The following is a 21,745-nucleotide window of genomic DNA, read 5'->3' on the forward strand; positions in this document are numbered from 1 at the left end:
GCTTTACCTTTGTCTTTTGTTTGAATCTCTTGATATTTTTCTCCCCCTCTATTTGTTTTTGCACTGTCCTAAATAATTTGATGAAACACTAAGTCCCAAATAGGGAAAAAAAGATAGATTGATAGAGAGATAGATAGATAGATAAACTACATGTAAAATTCCTTTGTTCCAGAACTTTAATTCAGATGACTGTAATGTTGAAAAATGTTGCATTTTCCTCCCTTCTTTCAGGCTGGGTCAAAGGATCAGCAACAGAACTCACTATAGCAAGGTGACAGTAAATCATGGGTAGACAACTAGATTTTAAGAGGTTAATATAGATCTTTCTCATGCTATAGGATTGAACTCTCACATTTTCAATGACAAACCTTAATTTACAAAATAATTTCCCCATACTTCTTTACACCCACTCTTGTGCTGAAGTCACTAAGTATGTATGTTGATTTGGTTTGGAAGATGTTTTCTCGATCTTTTTAAATCTATCTCTTTCCACTAAACATTGGTTTATAAGCTTTATATGAAAAAGTAGCCAGTGTCAGAATGATAAGGAATAAAATAATAATGGCTGAATTAGTGCTATTTTGAAAATTATTTTGGAAATGGGAAGTGATTATTCTCATCTGTGCATTTTATTTCCCACATTGAGACTGAGAATTCTGTGTTCTAAAATGACTTCCCAGCTTTTTTTTTCTATTATAAGGGAAGGTCTCATTTGTAATGTATAGCAATAAATTTTCATTAGTTTTCCTCACTTCCAAGGAATATATAAGGAGGTGTTTTCTATTTCTCCAACCAGATTTAGTTTTGAAATCTTTGAGAATTATGACGAGGTAAGGGAATAGAAGAAGCATCTGACTGACCTGTAAGTTTCTCAGTCAGTTGACCATAAGGGCCTGTACAACAAAACATAGAGCAAAAGTATTATTCAGTTTGTTCATGGGCTCAATTTCTGACAGCTTTTTAGTTCCAAGTCTCCAGACTTTAAAGTATTCTAAAGGTGAATGCACAGAGTGAATACTTTTATCTAGTACTGCATATTTTAGAGTGTCTTTTATCTGAGATGATCCAGGAAATAATTATTAATGTGTATATGCATGTATACATTTTCTGGCACCTCACTTTGAGTAATAATTTGTTCACAATCACAAAAGAGAAATGACTTGAAATAGAAAAAACTTTTAGTAAACATTTTTATATACTTTATGAGAACAGTAATATCAGCTACTAATCAGAAATCAGATTCCATGGAATTAATTGTTCAGTCATAATTCAGTAGTACCTGCCACAGTTGTAATATAAAAGCATTCTTAGGAAGAGGTAATTTTTTTCTAGTATTTAGTATTTTCTAGTATTTTTTCCGTTATGTTCAGAGATGTCAAGACCCACAATTTGTTTTTAAAAAAGCCTATGAAATAGATGCATATGGGGTACAACAATGCCAGTGAGCTGTTGTTGGAGATTATTGACTTGAAAACAGTGATACCTGGTTCTTACCTTATGTAAAAAATTATTGTTTCTTTGCTTGTGTTTTATTGAACACTTATATTACTTTCTCTTTTCAAATAGCCGTTGCTTAGCAAACCTACGTCCCCTCTTAGATTCTGGCACAATGGGCACCAAGGGACACACAGAAACTATTATACCTCATTTGACTGAATCCTATAATAGTCATGTAAGTGTTACAGTTGTTTATGGGGAGGGATGTTGAATTCACTTAATTCTTTTCTTATACAATTGAGAATAGAAGGAAATTCATTAGGAGGTACAAGAAGTAAGAACGGCTTTTAAATTAATGTGTTGAATTTGCCATATGCTTTTGAAAAATTATTATTCAGTTTTCACTCATAGAAACTCGTTGTGACTCCATTTCAGGTTTTCTTGGAAAAGATACTGGAGTGTCTTGCCATTTCCTTTTCCAATTCATTTTACAAATGAGGAAAGTTAGGCAAACAACAGGGCTAAGTGACCTGCCCAGTATCACACATTAAGCATCTGAGGCCAGGTTTGAACCCTGGAAATTGAGTTTTCCTGACTCCAGGCCCCATTCATTCAAACCACTAAGAGTTCTATTTTTGGAAAATACAAGCTGTTTATTACAGTTTTTTTCAATTTTATATACAATCCTCTTTTGTTTTTCTTAAAGCAGTTTTGTTGTTTTGGAAATACTTCAAAGGACAATTAAATTAACCTAATAAGGGCAATTAAATCATTCCATAATCATACTACATACTTGTTTGTATTTAGGCTTTGTTAACTTTAATAGACATTTAAAAAGAGTAAAGAAAAACCTATTTCACTTATGAATTCTGGAATTATTGTTAGAAAGAACTGAGGAGAGCCCCCAAAAGTGGTCTCTGTAAACATTTCCTTTAATGGAAAATTCAGCTGAAATTTATGAAATAGTTCAATGTATTTTTTTTCACAAGTCTTCCTAGTATTTTATCCATATTATTCTTCCTTCTGGAACTTCTGCCTGTTAGCCCTCTGAAGCAATTCAAAGTACATAAAACTTGTAATCAACTAAAACTCATCATTTTCCTGAGTGATCACATTATTCCAATCATATATACTCAAGCAGTTGATTCAGCTCAAGTGTAGAACTTTGTTTTTGTCTTCACTAAATTATCTTGTTAACCTTTGAAGATCTTTAATCAAGTCAGTTGATAAAATATTGACCAGACCTTATTTCTTTTATTTTAAATACCTATTTCCTCAGAAGAAGATGGAAATTGGTTTCTTTGGAAGATGTAAAATAAGTATTCTAAATTATTTTGCTGGCACAGAATATATTAATAAATTTTTACATTTGCAAATATCCTTCACTTTGCTGAGTAGATGTCATATAGCAAAATTCTTCATTAAATTTATTTAAATAACTTATTCTTCCTATTTACTTCTACTTATTATAAACTCAGAAGTGTGGTTATATATTTTTAAAAAGTTACCAAAAAATACTGATTTAAAAACTTTCAGGGGGGTGGGGGGGAAGCCATATGGCAATAAAAGTCATAGTACACCAGGTGGTATCCTGTGATTATTTTGGTAGACTTTGCCTATTTTAATCTCTTCCACACAATCATGCCTGCTCTTGTTCACCTGCCTCAGATCTTGGAAATTTCATTTTTAAATGTTTTTTTTTCTCCTTGAAGAACAAGTAAAATGTATACTTCCTAATAAGAATAAAGAGAACAATTTTAAAGTTGGAAATTCTTCATTCTGTTTTACAGTAAGAGCAAGAGATGCTATGTTTTCTGGCCCTTATAGGAGTTCTCATGGTAGTTATAAAAATTGATTTCTTAATTTTATTGAAAAGAGGATCTGGAAATTAGGAAAGTATTTATGACACATTTGTGTATTGGATAAAGTATTATGTAGTATTTGGTCTCAAGAAGTTTATAGTCTAGTTAGAGAGTTAACAGGCATATGTCATTATTGAACTAGAAAATGTGTCGGGTAAACGTATTGCATACCAAAAAAATGAAATAGTAAGAAGTTATAGATAATCTCCCTCTTCCTTTTCTAGAGGAAAAGGATAAATTCAGGATTTTTTTATTTTTCCAATCTGAAGTACATGATATAGAATTAAAAATCTCAAAAAGAATAATATATCAAATATTGGTCCTCAATAATTGTGCAAGCTTATTTTTGTATTTATTAATTTAGCGGGATCCTCCAGAAGAAGAAATACCATTTTGCACTTTAAAATCTTTTCCAGCTGCTATTGAACATACTATTCAGTGGGCAAGAGACAAGGTAAATTCCTTTTTTTTTTTGATATTTTAAGAAAGTGTTTTAAACTACTTAAAAAATTCTCAATTGAATTTGCCTTTTTTTCTTCTTCCAAAATGCAGTTTGAAAGCTCATTTTCCCATAAGCCTTCACTGTTCAACAAATTTTGGCAAACTTATTCATCTGCTGAGGAGGTCTTACAAGTAAGAATCATTATGGTTTCTAAATGCTTTGGGTTGATTTAAATTTTAGAAGCAATATTTAAATTTTTTTCTCTCAGTGACTGACTCTCATTTACTACTGTAATTTGATGATAGTTTGAAATTCTTAGTCTTCTACTTATAAATGCTATAATACAATTCTGATGTAAAAAAATTCATTAAAACATTTTACAGCTATTGAAATGTGTAAGCATCATGATAATATTCCAAATTCTCAAGCAAAAAAACCTGGATAAGCTAAGTAAGAATATTTGAAAAATTACTGAAATCACTCTAACTGTTGCTTTTCCTCTAGTTATAAGGTCTCCTAACATCTGCTTCTTATTTACATTGTATGTTGTGAGAAAGAAATTATCTATATTTCTTAGTACTAAGGGCAGTCAAGGAATTACTGTATGCAGAAAGAATTAGGGAAGCTGGAAGGCTTCTTAAAAATCATTTAGTCCAGCCATCTTACTGATAGGAAAGCAAGTTTAGCAAGATTTCTCTAAAGTGGTTTCTCTGAAGACCCAAGCCTGAAGACTCAGGTTCCACCCATATACCACCACCAACACCCCCCCCCCCATGCTATAATCATTCTGCAGTACTTAATGTGTTCGTACTCAAGAAATTTATTTAGCCTAATCCTTGGGGTCTGAGGTGAAATTTGAAAATTTTATCTAAATAAGCTATTTTACAGGAGAAAAAAATTGGGGTCTAAATAGGGCTAAGAGGCTCAACTGGTTGCACATTGGAAAGAGCACTGGGTCTGAAGTCAGGAATACCTAAGTTCAATTCCAACTTCTAACACTTACAAGGTGTATGACATTGGATAAGTCACTTAATCTCTGTTTGCCCCAATTTATTCAGTTGTAAAATTAGAATTGGTTGTTGTAAGAGTCAAATGAAATATTTGTATTAAAAAAACACCACACAGGACCTGACACATAATAGAAAATAGAATATATAAGTGATGCTAGATGAGCTGAAAAGTTTGTTCTAGATCTAACATTCTATGTTCATATTTTTCCCCATTATAATTAATGTAAACTTTTTATTTTCTTAATCAGAAATTATATTTATTTTTTCCTGTTTCTTTTTCTCCACTTTCTTTTCTCTCATTTTAGAGAATACAGTCTGGAGAGAGTTTAGAAGGCTGCTTTCAGGTTATTAAGTCACTTAGTAGAAGACCTAGAAATTGGGCTCAGTGTGTGGAATTAGCAAGAATGAAATTTGAAAAATATTTTAACCATAAGGTAAGCATGTGTTTTGAAACCTATAAATGTTAGACAAATTTTCAACAAAATCTAAGCCTTACTTAACATTGAAGAAATAGAATAGGAATAGATCCAGTATATCCTTCCTCGCTTTGTGGATAAAGAAACTGAGACCTAAAGAGGTCAGCCAGATAAAAAGTAAAAGAGGGAGCACTGAGATCCTCAGCCTTTGACTCCAAATCTAGTGCCATTTTTAATTGAGAATTAAAAGATGTAAAAAAAAATATTTAATGTCTTCTTTTCCTAAAAAACATATTGTTAACATTAAGACCTGGAGAACATACTTTGATGTTTTTATCTGAAAAACCTGCAGAAGCCCATAATGAATTAGAAAGTAATGGTTACACATTAAGTACTCAGTAAAGTTTTTGACTGACCAGTAGCCTATTAAAGACCTCTCAACACTGCCAGTTTTGTTGAGGCTTAACTGATGCCTTACTCTTGAGTATTTCATTGGATTTTTGAGGGGGGCGGGGTTAGTAAAGAATGACTGTTATATAGGAAAAGGCAGGAGTGTCACTGCATTTTCCACTATCAAAAATTTCATTTTAATATTTACTATAATTACTATAATACTTAATAGGAAAGTTTGATTAGTTGGCAAAGTTTGTGTTGTTTCTACTGTAGTTGTCTACAATATGCTGTAATATATACATAGAAGTTTTTGTTTGCTTTTTAAAGAAAGGAAAAATCTAAAAAAAATTGAAATTAACTTTGCTGCTTAGTTGAATTTGATAGTTGAATGGCAATTGGAAAATTCCAATTTCCAGCTGTTCTAGGTTAAAGATGCAAAACTGTATAATTTTGATCACTTTTTTCTTCTGACAATATTAAAGTCAGTGTCAATTGAAGAAACAGCTTTCACTTTGCACCTGTTTGATCCCCTTTTGCTCATTGTATAAATCTCATTTCATCCAACATTCTTATCTTCCCCAATACTGAAAATATTCTTTTTCTTATTCTCCCAACTACTAGTACATACCACTTACTGCTAGTTACAGACCCTCTTTCCACCATCCCAAAGCATCCTCATTGCTGCTACTAGCCTCTGCATTTTCTCTCCTTTCTCAAGGAGTGCAGTGTACATAAAGTTAATAATCTTCTGAGCCCAACTCTTACCCTCATATTTAGGGATTCCATAATATATCAGAATGTACTATTAATTAATCAATCATAACTGTGCTCCCTCCATAATTTCGAGCTTTTAAATTCTTTTCTACATTTAACTTTGCCCCTGACTTCATTACTCCTTTATATTACTTTTAACCTTTCCACCCTTCCCTATGGTTGGCTGATTAAACAATATATAGTCTTCTATCTTTTATCTTTTTTTTAATTATAAAGATTTTGTTTATTTTGAGTTTTACAATTTTTCTCCCTAATCTAACTTCCCTCCCTCACCCCCACAGAAGACAATCTACCAGTCTTTACATTGTTTCCATGGTATACATTGATCCAAATTGAATGTGTCTATCTTCTATCTTAAATCCTTTGCATCTTTGTCTCTGTCATGCTCACTGCCACTTCAGTTAAGCCAAAGTTGGAGAAAGTCCTGTAGTTATACTGACCAGATTTTCAGACCCTTTTTTCTAACCTCTTTTTAGCAATCCCCAAAACAATTATTCCAGACCTTCTCTTAAATACATAGCTCATCCCTTCTCTCTTCTCTTGTGCAGGTGATATCATCTACTACTCTACTGACAAAATATCTCCTAATCCAAATATCAGAACTTTTCTACATCATCCTCCATTTTTTTCCCTTTGATCTCTAAAGAAGCAGTGGCCTTCCTCTATTTGTGCTCTTGTTTCTTGTCTCTCCACCAGTCTTTCTGGCTGTTACTGACTACAAATATGCCTGGATCTCTGTACCCTTAAAAATCCTTCAGTAGATCCTGCCCATCCCCTCAATTATCATCTTAAATTCCTTTGATTATTAACTAAATACCTAGTAAAGATGTTTATACTCATTACCATTACTTCCTCACTTACAATTCCAGCATCAGCCACTTGAAATCTGGCAACTGTCTATTACTTTTCTTTAACTGTTCCAAGATTACCAGCTGCTAAATCCAATGACTGATCTCCCTTCTCATCTTGCTTGATCTTTTTTGTTGCTTTCTTTCTTGGTGACTATCACTTTTTCCCTGGGTATTGCTCTCTTCCTCAGCTTCTAACATGCTCTTCTGACTAACTGTGGATTCTGTCCTTGGCCACCTTCTCTTTGGTCTCTTCTCTTCTACTACCATAGTTTCAACTGTCAGTCTCTCTCAACAGATGCCTCCAAAATCTGTATATTCACATCTCCATACTCTCCTACATTCCCGCTAAACGGAACTACCAGCAGTCATATGAACACTCTATCCCCTATGACACTAAGACACTATCCCCTATGCTTTGCATGATCTCCCTCCTCATCCCCATTATTCAGAATTATTTTCCTTCAGAACCAACTCATGAGCTACCACATCTGTGACATAGTTTGAATATGTGGAGGCTTAGAAAATAGATGAAATAAGTTAACAAAGTAGTGAAGGTGAGAAGGGAAGAAGTTAGGGTCAAGCATGTACCACTAAGTCAAATGAAAAACTGCAAATGCAAAACAAGTCTACATATAATTTAACATTGATTCTTTTGTAAAAAAATAATGACTGAGTGAAATATTTTAAAGATATATTTTAAGACAAGTTATAGCCCTCTTAGCAATAATGTAAACTGGGATAATTTAATTAAAAAATCTTCTAATAAGCATGTATTTAATTGAACTCATTTCTCAATTCAGTGCAGTCAGCCTTTGCTTTCTCCATTTAAGAGAATATGAGTGGAAGGTGAGAAGATGGAGACAGTGTATATAGGTTTTCCTCAGAATTTAGGCCATATATGGGAGAAGAAATATAGGACAGTAACTTTTCTTTTTAGGTTTTTTTTTCCAAGGCAAATGGGATTAAGTGGCTTGCCCAAGGCCACACAGCTAGGTAATTATTATGTGTCTAAGGCTGGATTTGAACTCAGGTACTCCTGACTCTAGGGCCAGTGCTCTGTTTTTTATGACTTGCTTTGTACATATTTATTTTCAAGATGTCTCTACCATCAAATGTAAGCTCCTTAAGGGCAAGGAGAATCTTTTGTCACTAGCAGTTTACGTGGTACCTGACTAACTGACTGGATACTCCCTCCTCTTTGAATTTTCCTGACACTCTTCTTTTTTGGTTCTCCTAACTCATTACCCTTTCTCAGTTTATTTTTTGAAGCATCATTAAAACCAACTCCTTCTCTGCTCTACTCTCTCCAAACCTCCCTTGAACACCTCCCCACCCCCACCTCCCAATTTATAGAATGTCTTAGGACTGTATCTCTGGATTGGCAAAGTTGAATCAGCTCAAAGGAAATATGAGATGTGCAAGTTTAGTGGACCCACCCCAGGTTTTACCATGGACTATTTGTACCAGACCTATGGTAGAGCATTCCAAGCTCTAATTTAATGATGCTGTTTTGGTCTTTTTTGATCGTGAAGGACAAGAAACAACCAATCATCCAAATCTGAACCAAGAACACTATATTTGAAACAATGGTCTTCTGTTTTTGTTTTTCTTTTTAGGTTTTTTTGCAAGGCAGTGGGGTTAAGTGGCTTGCCCAAGGCCACACAGCTAGGTAATTATTAAGTGTCTGAGGCCGGATTTGAACTCAGGTACTCCTGACTCCAGGACTGGTGCTCTATCCACTGTGCCACCTAGCTACCCCTTGTTTTCTCTTTTTAAGAAAAGATTTTTATGACAACCTTATTTTTAATTTTAATCATATTTTTCTTTGACCTTCTTCCTTTTCCTTCCCTGACTCCCCAGGCTCTTCAGCTTCTTCATTGTTTCCCCCTGGATACACGATTAAAAGATGGCAGTAAGTATATTTAAACTTCTGGAGAACTCTTCAGTGTATATCTTTTTTATTTATGGTTACCTACATTAAAATTCATTATGTATGTCTTTATTAGGCTTGTTTTGGCAGTCCCCAAAGAGGCCACCTTCTCCAATAAAGTTTGAATTTAATGATCCTTTGTAAGTATTGAACCACAGTAAATAGATATAATCTTCTGATATTGGCCTAATTATGTTTTAGCAAAAGTTCCCATCTTTCTGTGTTTTGTAAAAAATTTTACTTCATTAAAATTCTATTCTGCCTCATCAGTGGTAGGGTGGTAAGCCTGGGTTCTTGAAGCTTATGACAACAGATCACAAATTCTGACAAGTTTCACCAAGTTTTAAGGTTTCCTGTATGGACCCCACATCAGATTTATTTGTCTTATCATAGGAGGACTAACCTATTTGAGGCTAGCTGATACAGTGGATAGAGCACTGGCCTTGGAATCAGGAGGACAGAAGTTCAAATTAAGCCTCAGACACTTGCCACTTACTAGCTGTGTGACCCTAGGCAAGTCACTTAATCCTGATTGCTTCACACATTGCTCCTCAGTCCACATTGCTTCACAGGGACCTCTCCAATCATCCTGATTCAAATCTAGCCATGGATCCACATAACTCTGGAGGAGAAAGTAAGACTGGTGACTTAGCACAGCACTTGCCCTTACTCAAAATTCAATTCATATGCTTGTCATGGCATCACCTCCTTGATGTCATGGTCTTCTTCAAGAATGAAGGGCACAGACAGCTAGGTGGCGCAGTGGATAGAGCATCGGCCATGGAGTCAGGAGTACCTGAGTTCAAATCGAGCCTCAGACACTTGATAATTACCTAGCTGTGTGGCCTTGGGCAAGCCACTTAACCCCATTGCCTTGCAAAAACTGAAAGAAAAAAAAAAGAAATTGATGGGCACACTTTTGGAGAAATACATTTAGAGTGCATTAACAATTCACAGAGTGAAGGGGTGGCTAGGTGGCACAGTGGATAAAGCACCAGCCCTGGAGTCAGGAGTACCTGGGTTCAAATCCGGTCTCAGACACTTAAATAATTACCTAGCTGTGTGGTCTTGGGCAAGCCACTTAACCCCACTTGCCTTGCCAAAGAAAAAAAAAAATTCACAGGGTGAAAATGAGGTTGCATTATATATTTTCTTAAGTATACACTTCTTAATTAGTAATGATTTAAAAAAGGCCAGTAGTAGAGAATTTCATTTTTCATATATTTATTACTGATATTCCTCTTACTAGTAGCCTATTGAAAGTTGTAGTAAAGTCTGATAGGTCCTGTACAAATAAAGGCTTCAGGATCGACTATATATGCCTGATTAAGCTTGGAGATTGTCATTAATAGATTGGAATTAGGTTGTGAATTTTTCAACCATATTAGTAATAGATTATAAAAGAATTTTCTTTTTAAAATTATTGACTTGATTTCTTAAGGTACTATAGAAATATTTTGTAATTGATAGGATTATCTTATGTATTTGAAATTAATTTGTAAGATTAACAGGTAATGAGATTTTTTTAAAAGATCACTATGAGGGGTGGCTAGGTGGCACAGTGGATAAAGCACTGGCCCTGGAGTCAGGAGTACCTGGGTTCAAATCCAGTCTCAGACACTTGATAATTACCTAGCTGTGTGGCCTTGGGCAAGCCACTTAACCCCATTTGCCTTGCAAAAAAAATAATAAAAACCTTAAAAAAAATCACTATGATCTAAGCATACCTAAGGGAAAATTATGAAAATTGCCCATTTCATTTCTGAATCACTACATTTGTTTTATGAGGAAATCATGCTTACCGCTTTATTAACCTGACTGATATAAAAAGGAAAAGACAATGATTTACTTTTATATTCAATAAAACTAGAAGTATGAAATATTCTACTTTGAAGTTATTAGAAAATTCTTGATTTGTAATATTTAAAGGCAAGTCTTCTTTGAGTTTTTTAACATATTATTTATCTAAACTTCCTAATGTCTCTCTGTATCTTGACTCCATAGTTCTTTGTAGTTTTTATGTGCCCTAAAAAATATCTTTTGTAGCCAGAAAGTTACCTTCTTTGTGATTGTTTTAAATTCTGATGTTTTCTACCATGTTGTAATACAAAGATGACTTGATGTGGGACAAAAAATTCTAAGTTTGAAATTTTGACTCTATGTGACCTTGAGTAAGTCACATTTAGCTGGTCTGGACCTTAGTTTCCTCACCTATAGAAGGATCATCTTGCTTCAAACCTAATTTTTTTTTATACTGATGTTCCTCCTTTGTGGTTGCTGCTAGTAAAGTGAGGAAGGTGAAAAAAGAACTTATAAATAAGGAAATAGGTAAATTAGACAAATATCTTCTCTTTCATGACTGAAATTGTATTCAATATATTAAAAGGAATTTTTTTTCTAAATGATATAGACTTGAGGGCAACTAGATGGCACAGTGGATAGAGCACCTGCCCTGGAGTCAGGAGGACCTAAGTTCAAATGTGACCCCAGACACTTATAATTACCCGGCTGTGTGACCTTGGGCAAGTCACTTAACCCTATTGCCTTGTCAAAAACAAAACAATGAAATAGACTTGAAAAAATTATATTTAAAGTATAATGTGTTAGATTCTAGTTTGTCAGTGCAAGAAACATCTCTAGGATATTACAAAAAGAATTAAAACTGAATCCGATTCCCTATTTTTATGCAAGAAACTTTCATAGGTATAGGTGAGATATTTCTGTTTTGTTAGTCTTTTTACAATTCATCTACATCAGCTTTTTTACTAATAGCACTTTAAAGATTGCTACAAGGTTTTAAATAAAAAGCATACTTATTTAATTTTGTCTTTGGTTCTTTAGAGAATAGATATATATATAATTGTCTTATTATAACTTGTAACTATTTTGACTTAATTTTTTTAACTTTAGAAAAAATATCCTGTAACAAAAATTTAAATGCTTCAATTATGTAAGAGTTAATGATGTTATGGAACATTTTTTTTAAGCTATAACAAATTGGGTTGTTATACTGATATTCATCTAGGTTACTATTTTGTTTATTTTTTATTTTAACAGGCACTTCAGTTTCATACAGGCTGCAGCAAAGTTGTTTGCTACAATATATTTAATCCCATTTACAGAAAAGGTGAGATGCTTTTGAAGTACTACATGGGATAAAATCAGATTAAAATTTTATCAAGTATCAACTTTTCTGTAAATATTACATTAACTTGATATCAGAATGCTTCCCATTCTTTTAAGAAATATTCAGGCTTCCATATAAAGAGCTGAAAGAGCTAAGAGGAAGTAGTAATATATATATATATATATATATATATATATAATAGCTTCATAGTGAAATATGTATACCCAGTAAAAATAAATTTAGTGGTATAAAATTTAATAAGGACAAATGTGAAGTTGACACCTTAAATTCAGAAAGGCAACTTCAAAAGTATATGGAAAGATAAAACAAACAACTAAATATCAACTCATCAGGAAAAGATGCAGATACAGCATGAGTCCTACCTAGGTGGATATACCTCTCAAGAGAAAAAGTCATAAAGTTCTTAAAAAACTAATTATTGAATATTTTTTAGGTATAGTAGAAAATTATCCTAACTGACATAAATGAGCAGCAGTCTTTGTAAACTTTAGTAGTTTACTGCTACTAATTAAAAAAACTCAACTTTATTTTCAGGTGAATATCTCAAAGTTAGATTATCAGCTAACTAAAATGCATCTTCATTTTGGGAACCTTGGCATCATGGGGAAATAATTGTTTGAAAATAAAATATGAAGTTTTGAATTAAATGCAACGTAACCTAATCATTTCAGTTCCAAATGGCTGAAGGCTTTTGGATCTAATCTGTTTGTTTTTCCTTTTTTTTGGTACTGTTTTAGAGAATCTTAGAATGCAGTAATAATTTCAGAGTTAGGTCTGTTATAATGTGGCTAGATTTTGAGATGTCATTTATTGAAATCATTTTCCTTAAAAAATAGGACTTGTCAGTAGAAATTTTCTCCAGTATACTTTCCAAACTAGAGATTCCAGAATTCAAACCTTCAAACAAGGTATGTTTTAAAATATTTTCATATATTTAGTTTAATTATTTGAATTATTTCTAGCATGTGTTTTCCTGTATCATCCTTTGAAAAATCTCATGAAACATTATCCATCCCTAATAGGTTTCTTCCATTTCCTTTTTTTGATCTCAAACCAGAAATAGTCTTTCTTATGATAACTGTTTTTATTTCATTGTACTTTCATATTGTGCCTGTTTTACAGTTAATTATCCATTATTTTTATCCAACCTATAATCTGGAAAGTCCAAAGAAGCAGTCATCTTCTTTATATTCTCTAGTCTCCGGGAAAATGGCAATATATAGAAAAGGCAATAAACTTTTCTTCAATGAAAACAAACTCTCCCACATTCTTTCATCTTTTTTTACAAAGATGCATTTTACCAGTTTCTGCCACTCACCTTATTTCCCACAGGATTTTATTTTGGGTATAGGAAAGAAAGACCTTGACATAGAGCTATAAGCTAATGAGGTGCATAAATGCAAATTGTTTTCAAAACACATTGAATACATAGATACTTGATATGTAAATCTTCCAGCTCTGAAACTGGGTAAAAAGGTTTGTGTAGCCCCTGTTCCCACCCTTAACATCTAGGAGAAACTGGAACTCAGTCTCTATAGAAACCAACAAAATGCCTGCATTTTGTAGTGCTGTCCTTTAATTGAGAGGCACCAGGAAGCATTTTGAGATCTGGCTTCAGAATCAAATTTTGGATTCTGATCCCATTACTACACATTATCTGTGTGATTGAGCAAGGTGCTTCCTCTATGTTCCACTAAAAGTAGCAGATTAGATGCCAATCTATATTAATATAAAGTTCCCTTGCTGGGAATCCCTATATCTGTGAAATTATAGGTGTAGTTTTTTCTCTTCTCTAAAAAGATTACATAGATATATGTTTGAGATTCCTGATTTCTATTTTCCATATACACACACACACACACTGTGGGAGCCATCTTCAGACCAAGAAAATAATGACATTAAATTAAGTAATGGATTCCTATATAAATTTAGGTTGTGCAAACAGATGAAACTGCAAGGAAACCTGACCATGTTCCTGTTAGTAGTGAAGATGAGAGGAATGCTGTTTTCCAGTTAGAAAAGGCCATATCATCTAATAAGGCTACTAAAAGTAAGGAGGCTATCTTTATAAAAGTAATTTTGACTGTTACATTTTTTTCTTTAAATAGTACTGTAACTACACAAAAGCCAAAAACATGGGATTTCATAAAGTAAGTGTGTTAGCTATTAAGATAATTGGGCAGCTAAGTGGCATAGTGAATTGAATGCCTGACCTGGAGTCAGGAAGTCTCAGCTTCCTGGGTTCAAATTTGGCCTCAGATACTTACTAGCAAGGTCACCCTGGACAAATGACTTAATTCTGTTGCTTGCCGCAGTTTCTTCATCTTCAAAATGAGTTGAATAAAGAAATTGCACACCACTTCACTACCTTTGCCAAGAAAACTGTTGTGAAGACTTGGGTATGCATGACTGAAACAACTAAACAAAACAGCAACAAAAGATGATTATAAGAAATTCATCATTCACTTTTAAACCTTAACCTAATTCAATAAATCCAGCATTTTATTGTGCCAAAGGAACTCTAATACACTGAAAAATTTCTATCCTCATAACTCTTAAATATTTTACCTGTTGTACTGGTAAAGATTATTAATTTAAAAAGTGTGACTCGAGTCATTTTAGGTTCTTAGGTGTGATCATAAGCAAATTATTTAATCTCAATTTCTTCATCTATAAAATGGAGATAATAAAATAAATGCTACCTACCTTACCACTCTTTTAAGGAAAGTTCTTTTTAAACTGTATTTTAGTCTGATGATGATGATTTGCTTGACTCTTAACCAGTACTGACCCAGTCTTCATATTCAAATTCTTTAATTAAAATATGTAGAAGAGACCAAGGCCACATTTTTTAGACCATTTGCAGTCTTACTGACTTTGAACTACTTGATGAGTAGTAAAAATCCTTTAGAAATGCATGTAAAATGTATTCAAGTTTTGGGCATGTTGATAATAGTGATCTGTGTTTATTTCATAATTATTATTATATTTAGATTAAAGACATCATGATAGAGCCAGTCTTAAATCTATGTTTAAATCCTGCTTTAAATAGAAGGCTTAACCTAAACCTCTCACTGCCCCAGGCAACTTTGGGATTATAAATTGCAAAGAAAGTGCTAGTGTGCACTGGCAGAGGAACTTTACTCATGAGGAGTGCCTTATAACAATGAAATCATAGTTCTGGTTTTGGAAAAAAAAGTTAAATGTCATTTGCTCATATCTGCACATAAAGCTTGCCTTTGTATCTTTTAGTAACATCTCCCATCCTGTCATTTTTTCTCAAATTGTCTTAAAGTATAAAACAAATCTTGAGGGGGAAAAACATATCAGTTGTATTTGTTACTTTTAAAATGTGGATTTCTGGATCACACTTTTTTCCCCCTGACTTTCAATTAGATGACCTTAACATGGTGGTCCTTTCATTTGAAAAAGATGATGATAGTAATGGGCACATAGATTTCATCACTGCAGCATCCAATCTTCGAGCCAAGATGTATAACATTGAGCCTGCTGACCGATTAAAAACAAAACGCATTGCTGGGAAAATAATTCCTGCTATCGCAACATCCACAGCAGCAGTGTCTGGTTTGGTGAGTAATTGACCTTTTGAATGAAAGTCTTTTTTTTATTTTAATTTAAGGTAGTGGGGTTAAGTGACTTTACCCAAGGTCACACAGCTAGGCAATTATTAAGTTTCTGAGGCTGCATTTGAACTCAGGTCCTCCTGACTCCAGGGCTAGTGCTCTATCCACTGCACCACCTAGCTGCCTCAAATGAAAGCCTTTCTGTCCATGATTTATTTCTATTTTAGGAAGGATGAACATTAATTTTATTAATTATAGAATTCAAATTATGACTGAAAATAACTGTTTTCATAATATTTTTGAATTATATAGATTTTCTTAATAATGATAGAAGTACTTCATAAACTATAATTGATCTAATCACAACTTTGTATCAAAGTGGTAAATGTTTTGCTTTTTAAAAAAACCTTAATTTTGTTGATAGGGATGCAGTGTATGAGAGTGAAGTATCAAGAATAGTTGATTAAAAACTGGGTAATGTTATATCTGGGTAACTAGAAGGTGCTGTTCTTGACACTAATAGGGCAGTCTTGGGAGAATAATGTTGTAAAATACAATGAATTTGTTTTTAGACATGTTGATTTTGACATGTCCTGTAGACAGCTGGTGATATGAGTCGGGACCTCAAGAGAAAAACTAGGGTCAATTGAATAGAAATGGTGCTTAAGCCCATGGAAACTCCTCACTTAGAGTGATCACGTCTCTAGTTTACTATAAATAGTTTCTGTTTTCTCAGCATAAAATAAGGTACTTTGCTCTAAGCAAGGGGATTGGAAGTGATATGGAAACCTTGAAAAGAAAAGGGGGAAAAAACCCCAGTTGGTCATTTTCAAATAGGAACTAGTCAGAGGGAAAATAAAGATCTTCTTAGGGCTATTAGGGTCTATTTGGTATTTTACTAGAGATTGTAAGCCGTGGAGAAACAAGAGATAAATGATACATTTATAAATACACAAAACAAAAATATGTAATACAGAGTAATCATTTTCAGCATTGTAGGCAGAAAAAACTGTCTCATTCCAAAAAATGATCTTACTTCTTTAAGTAGCAAAACTTGAATCATTTTAGATGAATTTTTTCCCCTAGATTATATTATACACCATTCTGTCCTCTAAAAGAGTGTATTATTCTATAGATCTATAAACTCATTGACATGGGCATTCCCTCAACTATACAAAGTGCAAACTATCCACATCTTCTAATCTTATGTGATAGTCCAGTGGGTCTTTTATCCATGTCATCCCATAAGTATTCCACAGTCCTATACCCAACATAGTGGAGAGACCTTCCTCTAGCTTTCACTTTTTTCTTAATTGTATTTGTGATTTTATTAATATAGGAAACTCTTTTTACCAGAGCAGATCAGCATTTATGCTCCACTTTAAGAGTCAAGAGAATAAGCCTGGACCCTGAAAATTTAAATAACTTGCTTGAGGGAGTCAAACAGTATAGGTCAAAAGTATATAGTCTACTATGGTTATAATGTAATTTTATATTTGTCTTGCATAACATCAAAATTATTTGATATTGATTAAAAAATAGCTAAGTAACTAAAGACAGACTGGAAAAGCTTAGTAAACACCAAAATATAAACCACTGAGGAAAAAGATTTTCTATTTGATGAGTATTAGGAAAATTAAAAAGCAACTTGGCAGAAAAAAAATAGATTTATATAATTATCTTACCCTAGGAAAAAAAGAGAATGGATGTTTCAGGGCAATAGCTAGGGGGAAATTTATATCTAATAAGATAGAGAGGAAATTGTAGAAGACATATAATTTATAAATGTTTTATAAACAATGAAAAGGCATGTATTAAAAACTTATTGTATGCCTGGCAATGTGTTAAGCACTAGAGTTAATGCTCACCATTCCAAAAGCCATTCAGGTTACCTGGGAATTGATTTTTATTTCTAAAAATGCTTGAAATAATGTATGAGAACATCAAATAATAGGTGTGTTAATGTATTATAAATTAAATCTTGTCTGATATTTAATCAAGTCTGTTTCTTATATTCAGGTTGCATTGGAGTTGATCAAAGTTGCTGGAGGTCTTCCATTTGAAGCCTACAGAAATTGTTTCCTTAACTTAGCCATTCCAATTATAGTGTTTACAGAGACAGCTGAAGTTAAAAAAATTGAAATCAGGTATGCACCAAGCATGTGTTTAAAAATACATTTCTTCCATATTCTGAAATATAGTTGAACCAAGTCATTTTTTTCCCACTTCGAAAGAAATATATATGGCCTTTACTGTCCTTTCTTCTACTAAATTCCATTTTATTCTTTGAATAGGTAGAGATTTCATTCCTTTGATCCCCAGCAGTACAAGCTGTATATATGACAGAGTTGAACAAATTTAATTGTACAGTCTTATGTTATTATTTCATGTGTAATAATTATATTTCTCTCTCCTTCCACTCCCTGCCTGGGTGTGTGGTATAGAGCTCCAGACTGAGACTCAATATGTCTTTGCTCTTTTCCAGCCAGCTCTGTTACTTTGAGCAAGCTACTTAATTCTCTAAAATGAATTGAATAAAATAGATGTCTTCTAAGGTCCCCTCTAATTCAAAATTGGTTGTTTTGTGTTTACAATTTACAAAACAAAACAAAAAAAAATCATCTCATTAAATTCTCCTGAAAATCCTAGCTCTGATAAGTTAAACATCCTAACATTTTTCTTTTTAATAACAGAAACGGAATAACATTTACAATCTGGGACAGGTGGACTATTCATGGAAAAGAAGATTTCACCCTTTCAGATTTCATAAATGCTGTCAGGGTGAGATATTTTATTTCTTTTTGATTCATCCTATTGGGAAAATTGTTTGAGGAATAGAGAGCATCTTCAATTGAGAGCACTTATCCTCATTCTAATTTATGCTTCTTTTTCTCTATAAGATTCAAAAGTAAATGATTTCAGTCATGTTGCAGATAATCTTCAGTAGTTATTTTGCCTTTATCTCTAATAATTTTTTTCAATATAGCTAAATCCTCTGGTCCAATATTTAATCACAAGGCTTAAACAGTTTCTATGCTTAAAATAAATTTCTACACATTGCTATGGTCCTTTTTTAACAAATTATTTTAATGTTCCCAGGAAAAGTATGGAATTGAGCCAACAATGGTGGTACAGGGAGTCAAGATGCTTTATGTTCCTGTAATGCCTGGTCATATAAAAAGATTAAAATTGACGTAAGTATCAAAATGTTTAATACCATAGGTTTAATATTCTGAGTTAGATCTATATAAAGCAAAGGAGATTTTCTAACACCAGGACAATTATACCCAGAGAATGTTGGTATAAAAAAATTAGTTAATTAAATCAGGGGCAGGGAAATATCTGACCCACAGGACATATGAGGCTCACAAAATCATTTGGTCTGGCACTGCCAAGGTAGGACTTGAGATTCAGTAAATCTAGGAACTTTTTAGGGAGAATTAAGTAAATTTTTGACCAAGCTAAATTTTAAGTTTTGGCCCTTGGCAGAAAAAAGACTCCCCACCTCTGCCTTAATGTATCAGTAATTTTCAGTATTACAAGTCTGCTTTCAAAGAAGCAACAAGCATCTTGCTCATATAAAACTTGTTGACTTTCTTACTGCTAAATATTTGATGAAAAAAACAAATGCGAGACTTGATTTGCAATTCTTCTGTTTTGATAGACCAGCTAAATTGCTTGAATTCTTTCCTGATCATGGTTGTTTTAGTGTTGAGGATTTTTTCTGTTTTTACCCTCTTTTGTCACATTGGGGGAACATTCCATCTTCTTAGATTTCTAATTATTAACAAATAAATGATTTAAATGAAGTTGCCACATCTGTGTAGGTTTAGGGCTGTAAATGACTGCAGTCATAAGAATGAACCATCAGAAGGAGCCAACAGTCTTGATTTGGGAAGATAATGACCCATACCGATTTGTATTCAAAACTGTCAGAACTAATTAAGTAGGGGGAAGCCTGCACACTTTCATTGTTAATTTAAAGTTTTTTTAACTAGTTAATATTCATTATTGATATTAGCAAAACCATTCAACTGATGGTAAATTATGTAGTTGGTAGAATCTAAATTTTACTACAAATAATTCATAACGTGCTTGTATGGTTTATATAGCAAACATTTCTTGAATAGTAATGATGTGCAGAGTACTGAACTAAGCACTAGCTATATTAAGTCAAAAAGGAAATATGCCCTAACCTTAAGAATCTTATAACATATAGTTACATATATATATATATACATATATATATATAATCAATGTAATATTGATTAATAACATGATCAGTCAACAAGTATCTGTTAAATTTCTGCTTGTGCCTATGCTTAAGTTCTCATAATATAAAGAAAAAATAAAAAATTGTTCATGTCTATAACAAGTTCACATTCTAGCAAGAGATAATATGAATAAGAGATTGTTTTGTGTGGGGGAGATCAGGAAAGACTTCATTTAAAAGGTTACACTGGAGCTAAATTTTGAAATAAATCAAGGGTTCCAGGAGGTAGAAGAAAGAAGGAAAGTCACTACAAGCATAGGAGACAACCAAGACCAAAACAGAGATGGAATATCATGTTTGACCAATAGTGGGTAGATCAACCAAGTATGACTATTCCACCAAGTTTGAAAAAGGGAATAATGTGTAAGATTAACCTGGAAGCATTGTGAAACAGAGATTAGGGACAGAAAGTCAAATTAGAAGACCTATTACAATAGTCCAAATGAATGATAATGAGTGAGAATGAATGGGAAGGGATGGCTGCAGCAATACTTGACTTGATTAGATATGACAATTGAGAGATGTTTTTGTTTGGGGGGGGGGGGGTTGCCCCATTTTAAAATTAAATACCAGAGGGGGAACAAAGGCATTTCCACACACACACACACACATATAGCACAACACAAAAAGGATTCAATATAAAACCATGAATCCCCATTCCACAGTTAACTTTTTTTGAAAATCTATCATTTTTTGTGCTTCCTTCTGAATTTTTTTTTTTGTTGTTGTTCTCTGCTAAGCACTTTTTTATCAGTTCTTTCTCTGGAGATACCACTTTCCTTCATAGGTCCTTTGTAGTTGATTTGAGTATTTATAATACTCAAAATAACTTCACTGTTCTTCTAAACATTGCTATTTCTATACACAGTAATCTCTTGGTTCTTCAACTTTTCACTCTTCGTTATTTCAGGCAGGTCTTTACATATTTTTCTAAAACTAGCTCATCTCTTACATAGCATATTAGTATTCCATCAAAATAATTTACTACTTGTTTAGCCATTCCCTAATTGATGGCATCCCCTCAATTTCTAGTTCTTTGGCACCTTAAAGAGAGCTGCTTTAATGTTATAGAAGATAAAGGTGAATTAGATTGTTTTATTCTTTTTCCCTTAATACCTTGGGAAACATCTAGTAGAGGCATTTTCAGGTCAAAGGTTATACATGATTTTTTAACTCTTTGGATGTGATGACCATTGAAAGATTGAGAAAAAAGTTTCAGATATATGTGGGGGGGGTAGCATGTTGTTTTTGATGTTGAGTTTGAGGAACATCAAGAAATCAAGAGATGTAGGTCTATTCTAGAAAGTTTGGAAAATAAACCTGGTCTGAAAATACAAAATTTCTCATATGGAAATAGTTGAAAATTCAAGGGAGTAAATGTGATTGTTGAAGTAGAGAATATATATATAGAATACAGCTAAAACTAGGACCATGGGGAATAATCTCCCCTTATAGTCTCAGGAAGTAGAGGAGTGTTCACAAACTAGAAAAGTGGGTGGAATCAAATCCCAAGGACTTCAGAATTCATTTTAGTCTATCTTATACAAGCTCTGTAAGGTTACAAGTGACTTCCAGACTTTCTTGAAAACTTTCTGCAAGCTGAATATTATCCCAGGTAGCTTATC

The 21,745-nt window shown here is 33.2% G+C and overlaps 1 protein-coding gene across 1 annotated transcript in view; it reads left to right on the plus strand.

Annotated features, from left to right (window-relative positions):
- Nucleotides 1-21,745, plus strand: part of UBA6 (ubiquitin like modifier activating enzyme 6) — a 76,633-nt gene that overhangs the window by 50,859 nt on the left and 4,029 nt on the right. Inside the window, exons 20-32 of the mRNA XM_074229331.1 lie at nucleotides 1,567-1,672; nucleotides 3,664-3,753; nucleotides 3,852-3,932; nucleotides 5,057-5,185; nucleotides 9,046-9,097; nucleotides 9,192-9,255; nucleotides 12,173-12,242; nucleotides 13,100-13,171; nucleotides 14,196-14,313; nucleotides 15,660-15,853; nucleotides 17,867-17,994; nucleotides 18,541-18,628; nucleotides 18,947-19,041. Coding sequence (XP_074085432.1) covers nucleotides 1,567-1,672; nucleotides 3,664-3,753; nucleotides 3,852-3,932; nucleotides 5,057-5,185; nucleotides 9,046-9,097; nucleotides 9,192-9,255; nucleotides 12,173-12,242; nucleotides 13,100-13,171; nucleotides 14,196-14,313; nucleotides 15,660-15,853; nucleotides 17,867-17,994; nucleotides 18,541-18,628; nucleotides 18,947-19,041 — 1,287 coding nt within the window. The remainder of the gene's footprint in view (nucleotides 1-1,566; nucleotides 1,673-3,663; nucleotides 3,754-3,851; nucleotides 3,933-5,056; nucleotides 5,186-9,045; nucleotides 9,098-9,191; nucleotides 9,256-12,172; nucleotides 12,243-13,099; nucleotides 13,172-14,195; nucleotides 14,314-15,659; nucleotides 15,854-17,866; nucleotides 17,995-18,540; nucleotides 18,629-18,946; nucleotides 19,042-21,745) is intronic.

This window comes from Macrotis lagotis, chromosome 3 (genome assembly GCF_037893015.1).
Source record: "Macrotis lagotis isolate mMagLag1 chromosome 3, bilby.v1.9.chrom.fasta, whole genome shotgun sequence".
NCBI classification, from domain to species: Eukaryota; Metazoa; Chordata; class Mammalia; order Peramelemorphia; family Peramelidae; genus Macrotis; species Macrotis lagotis.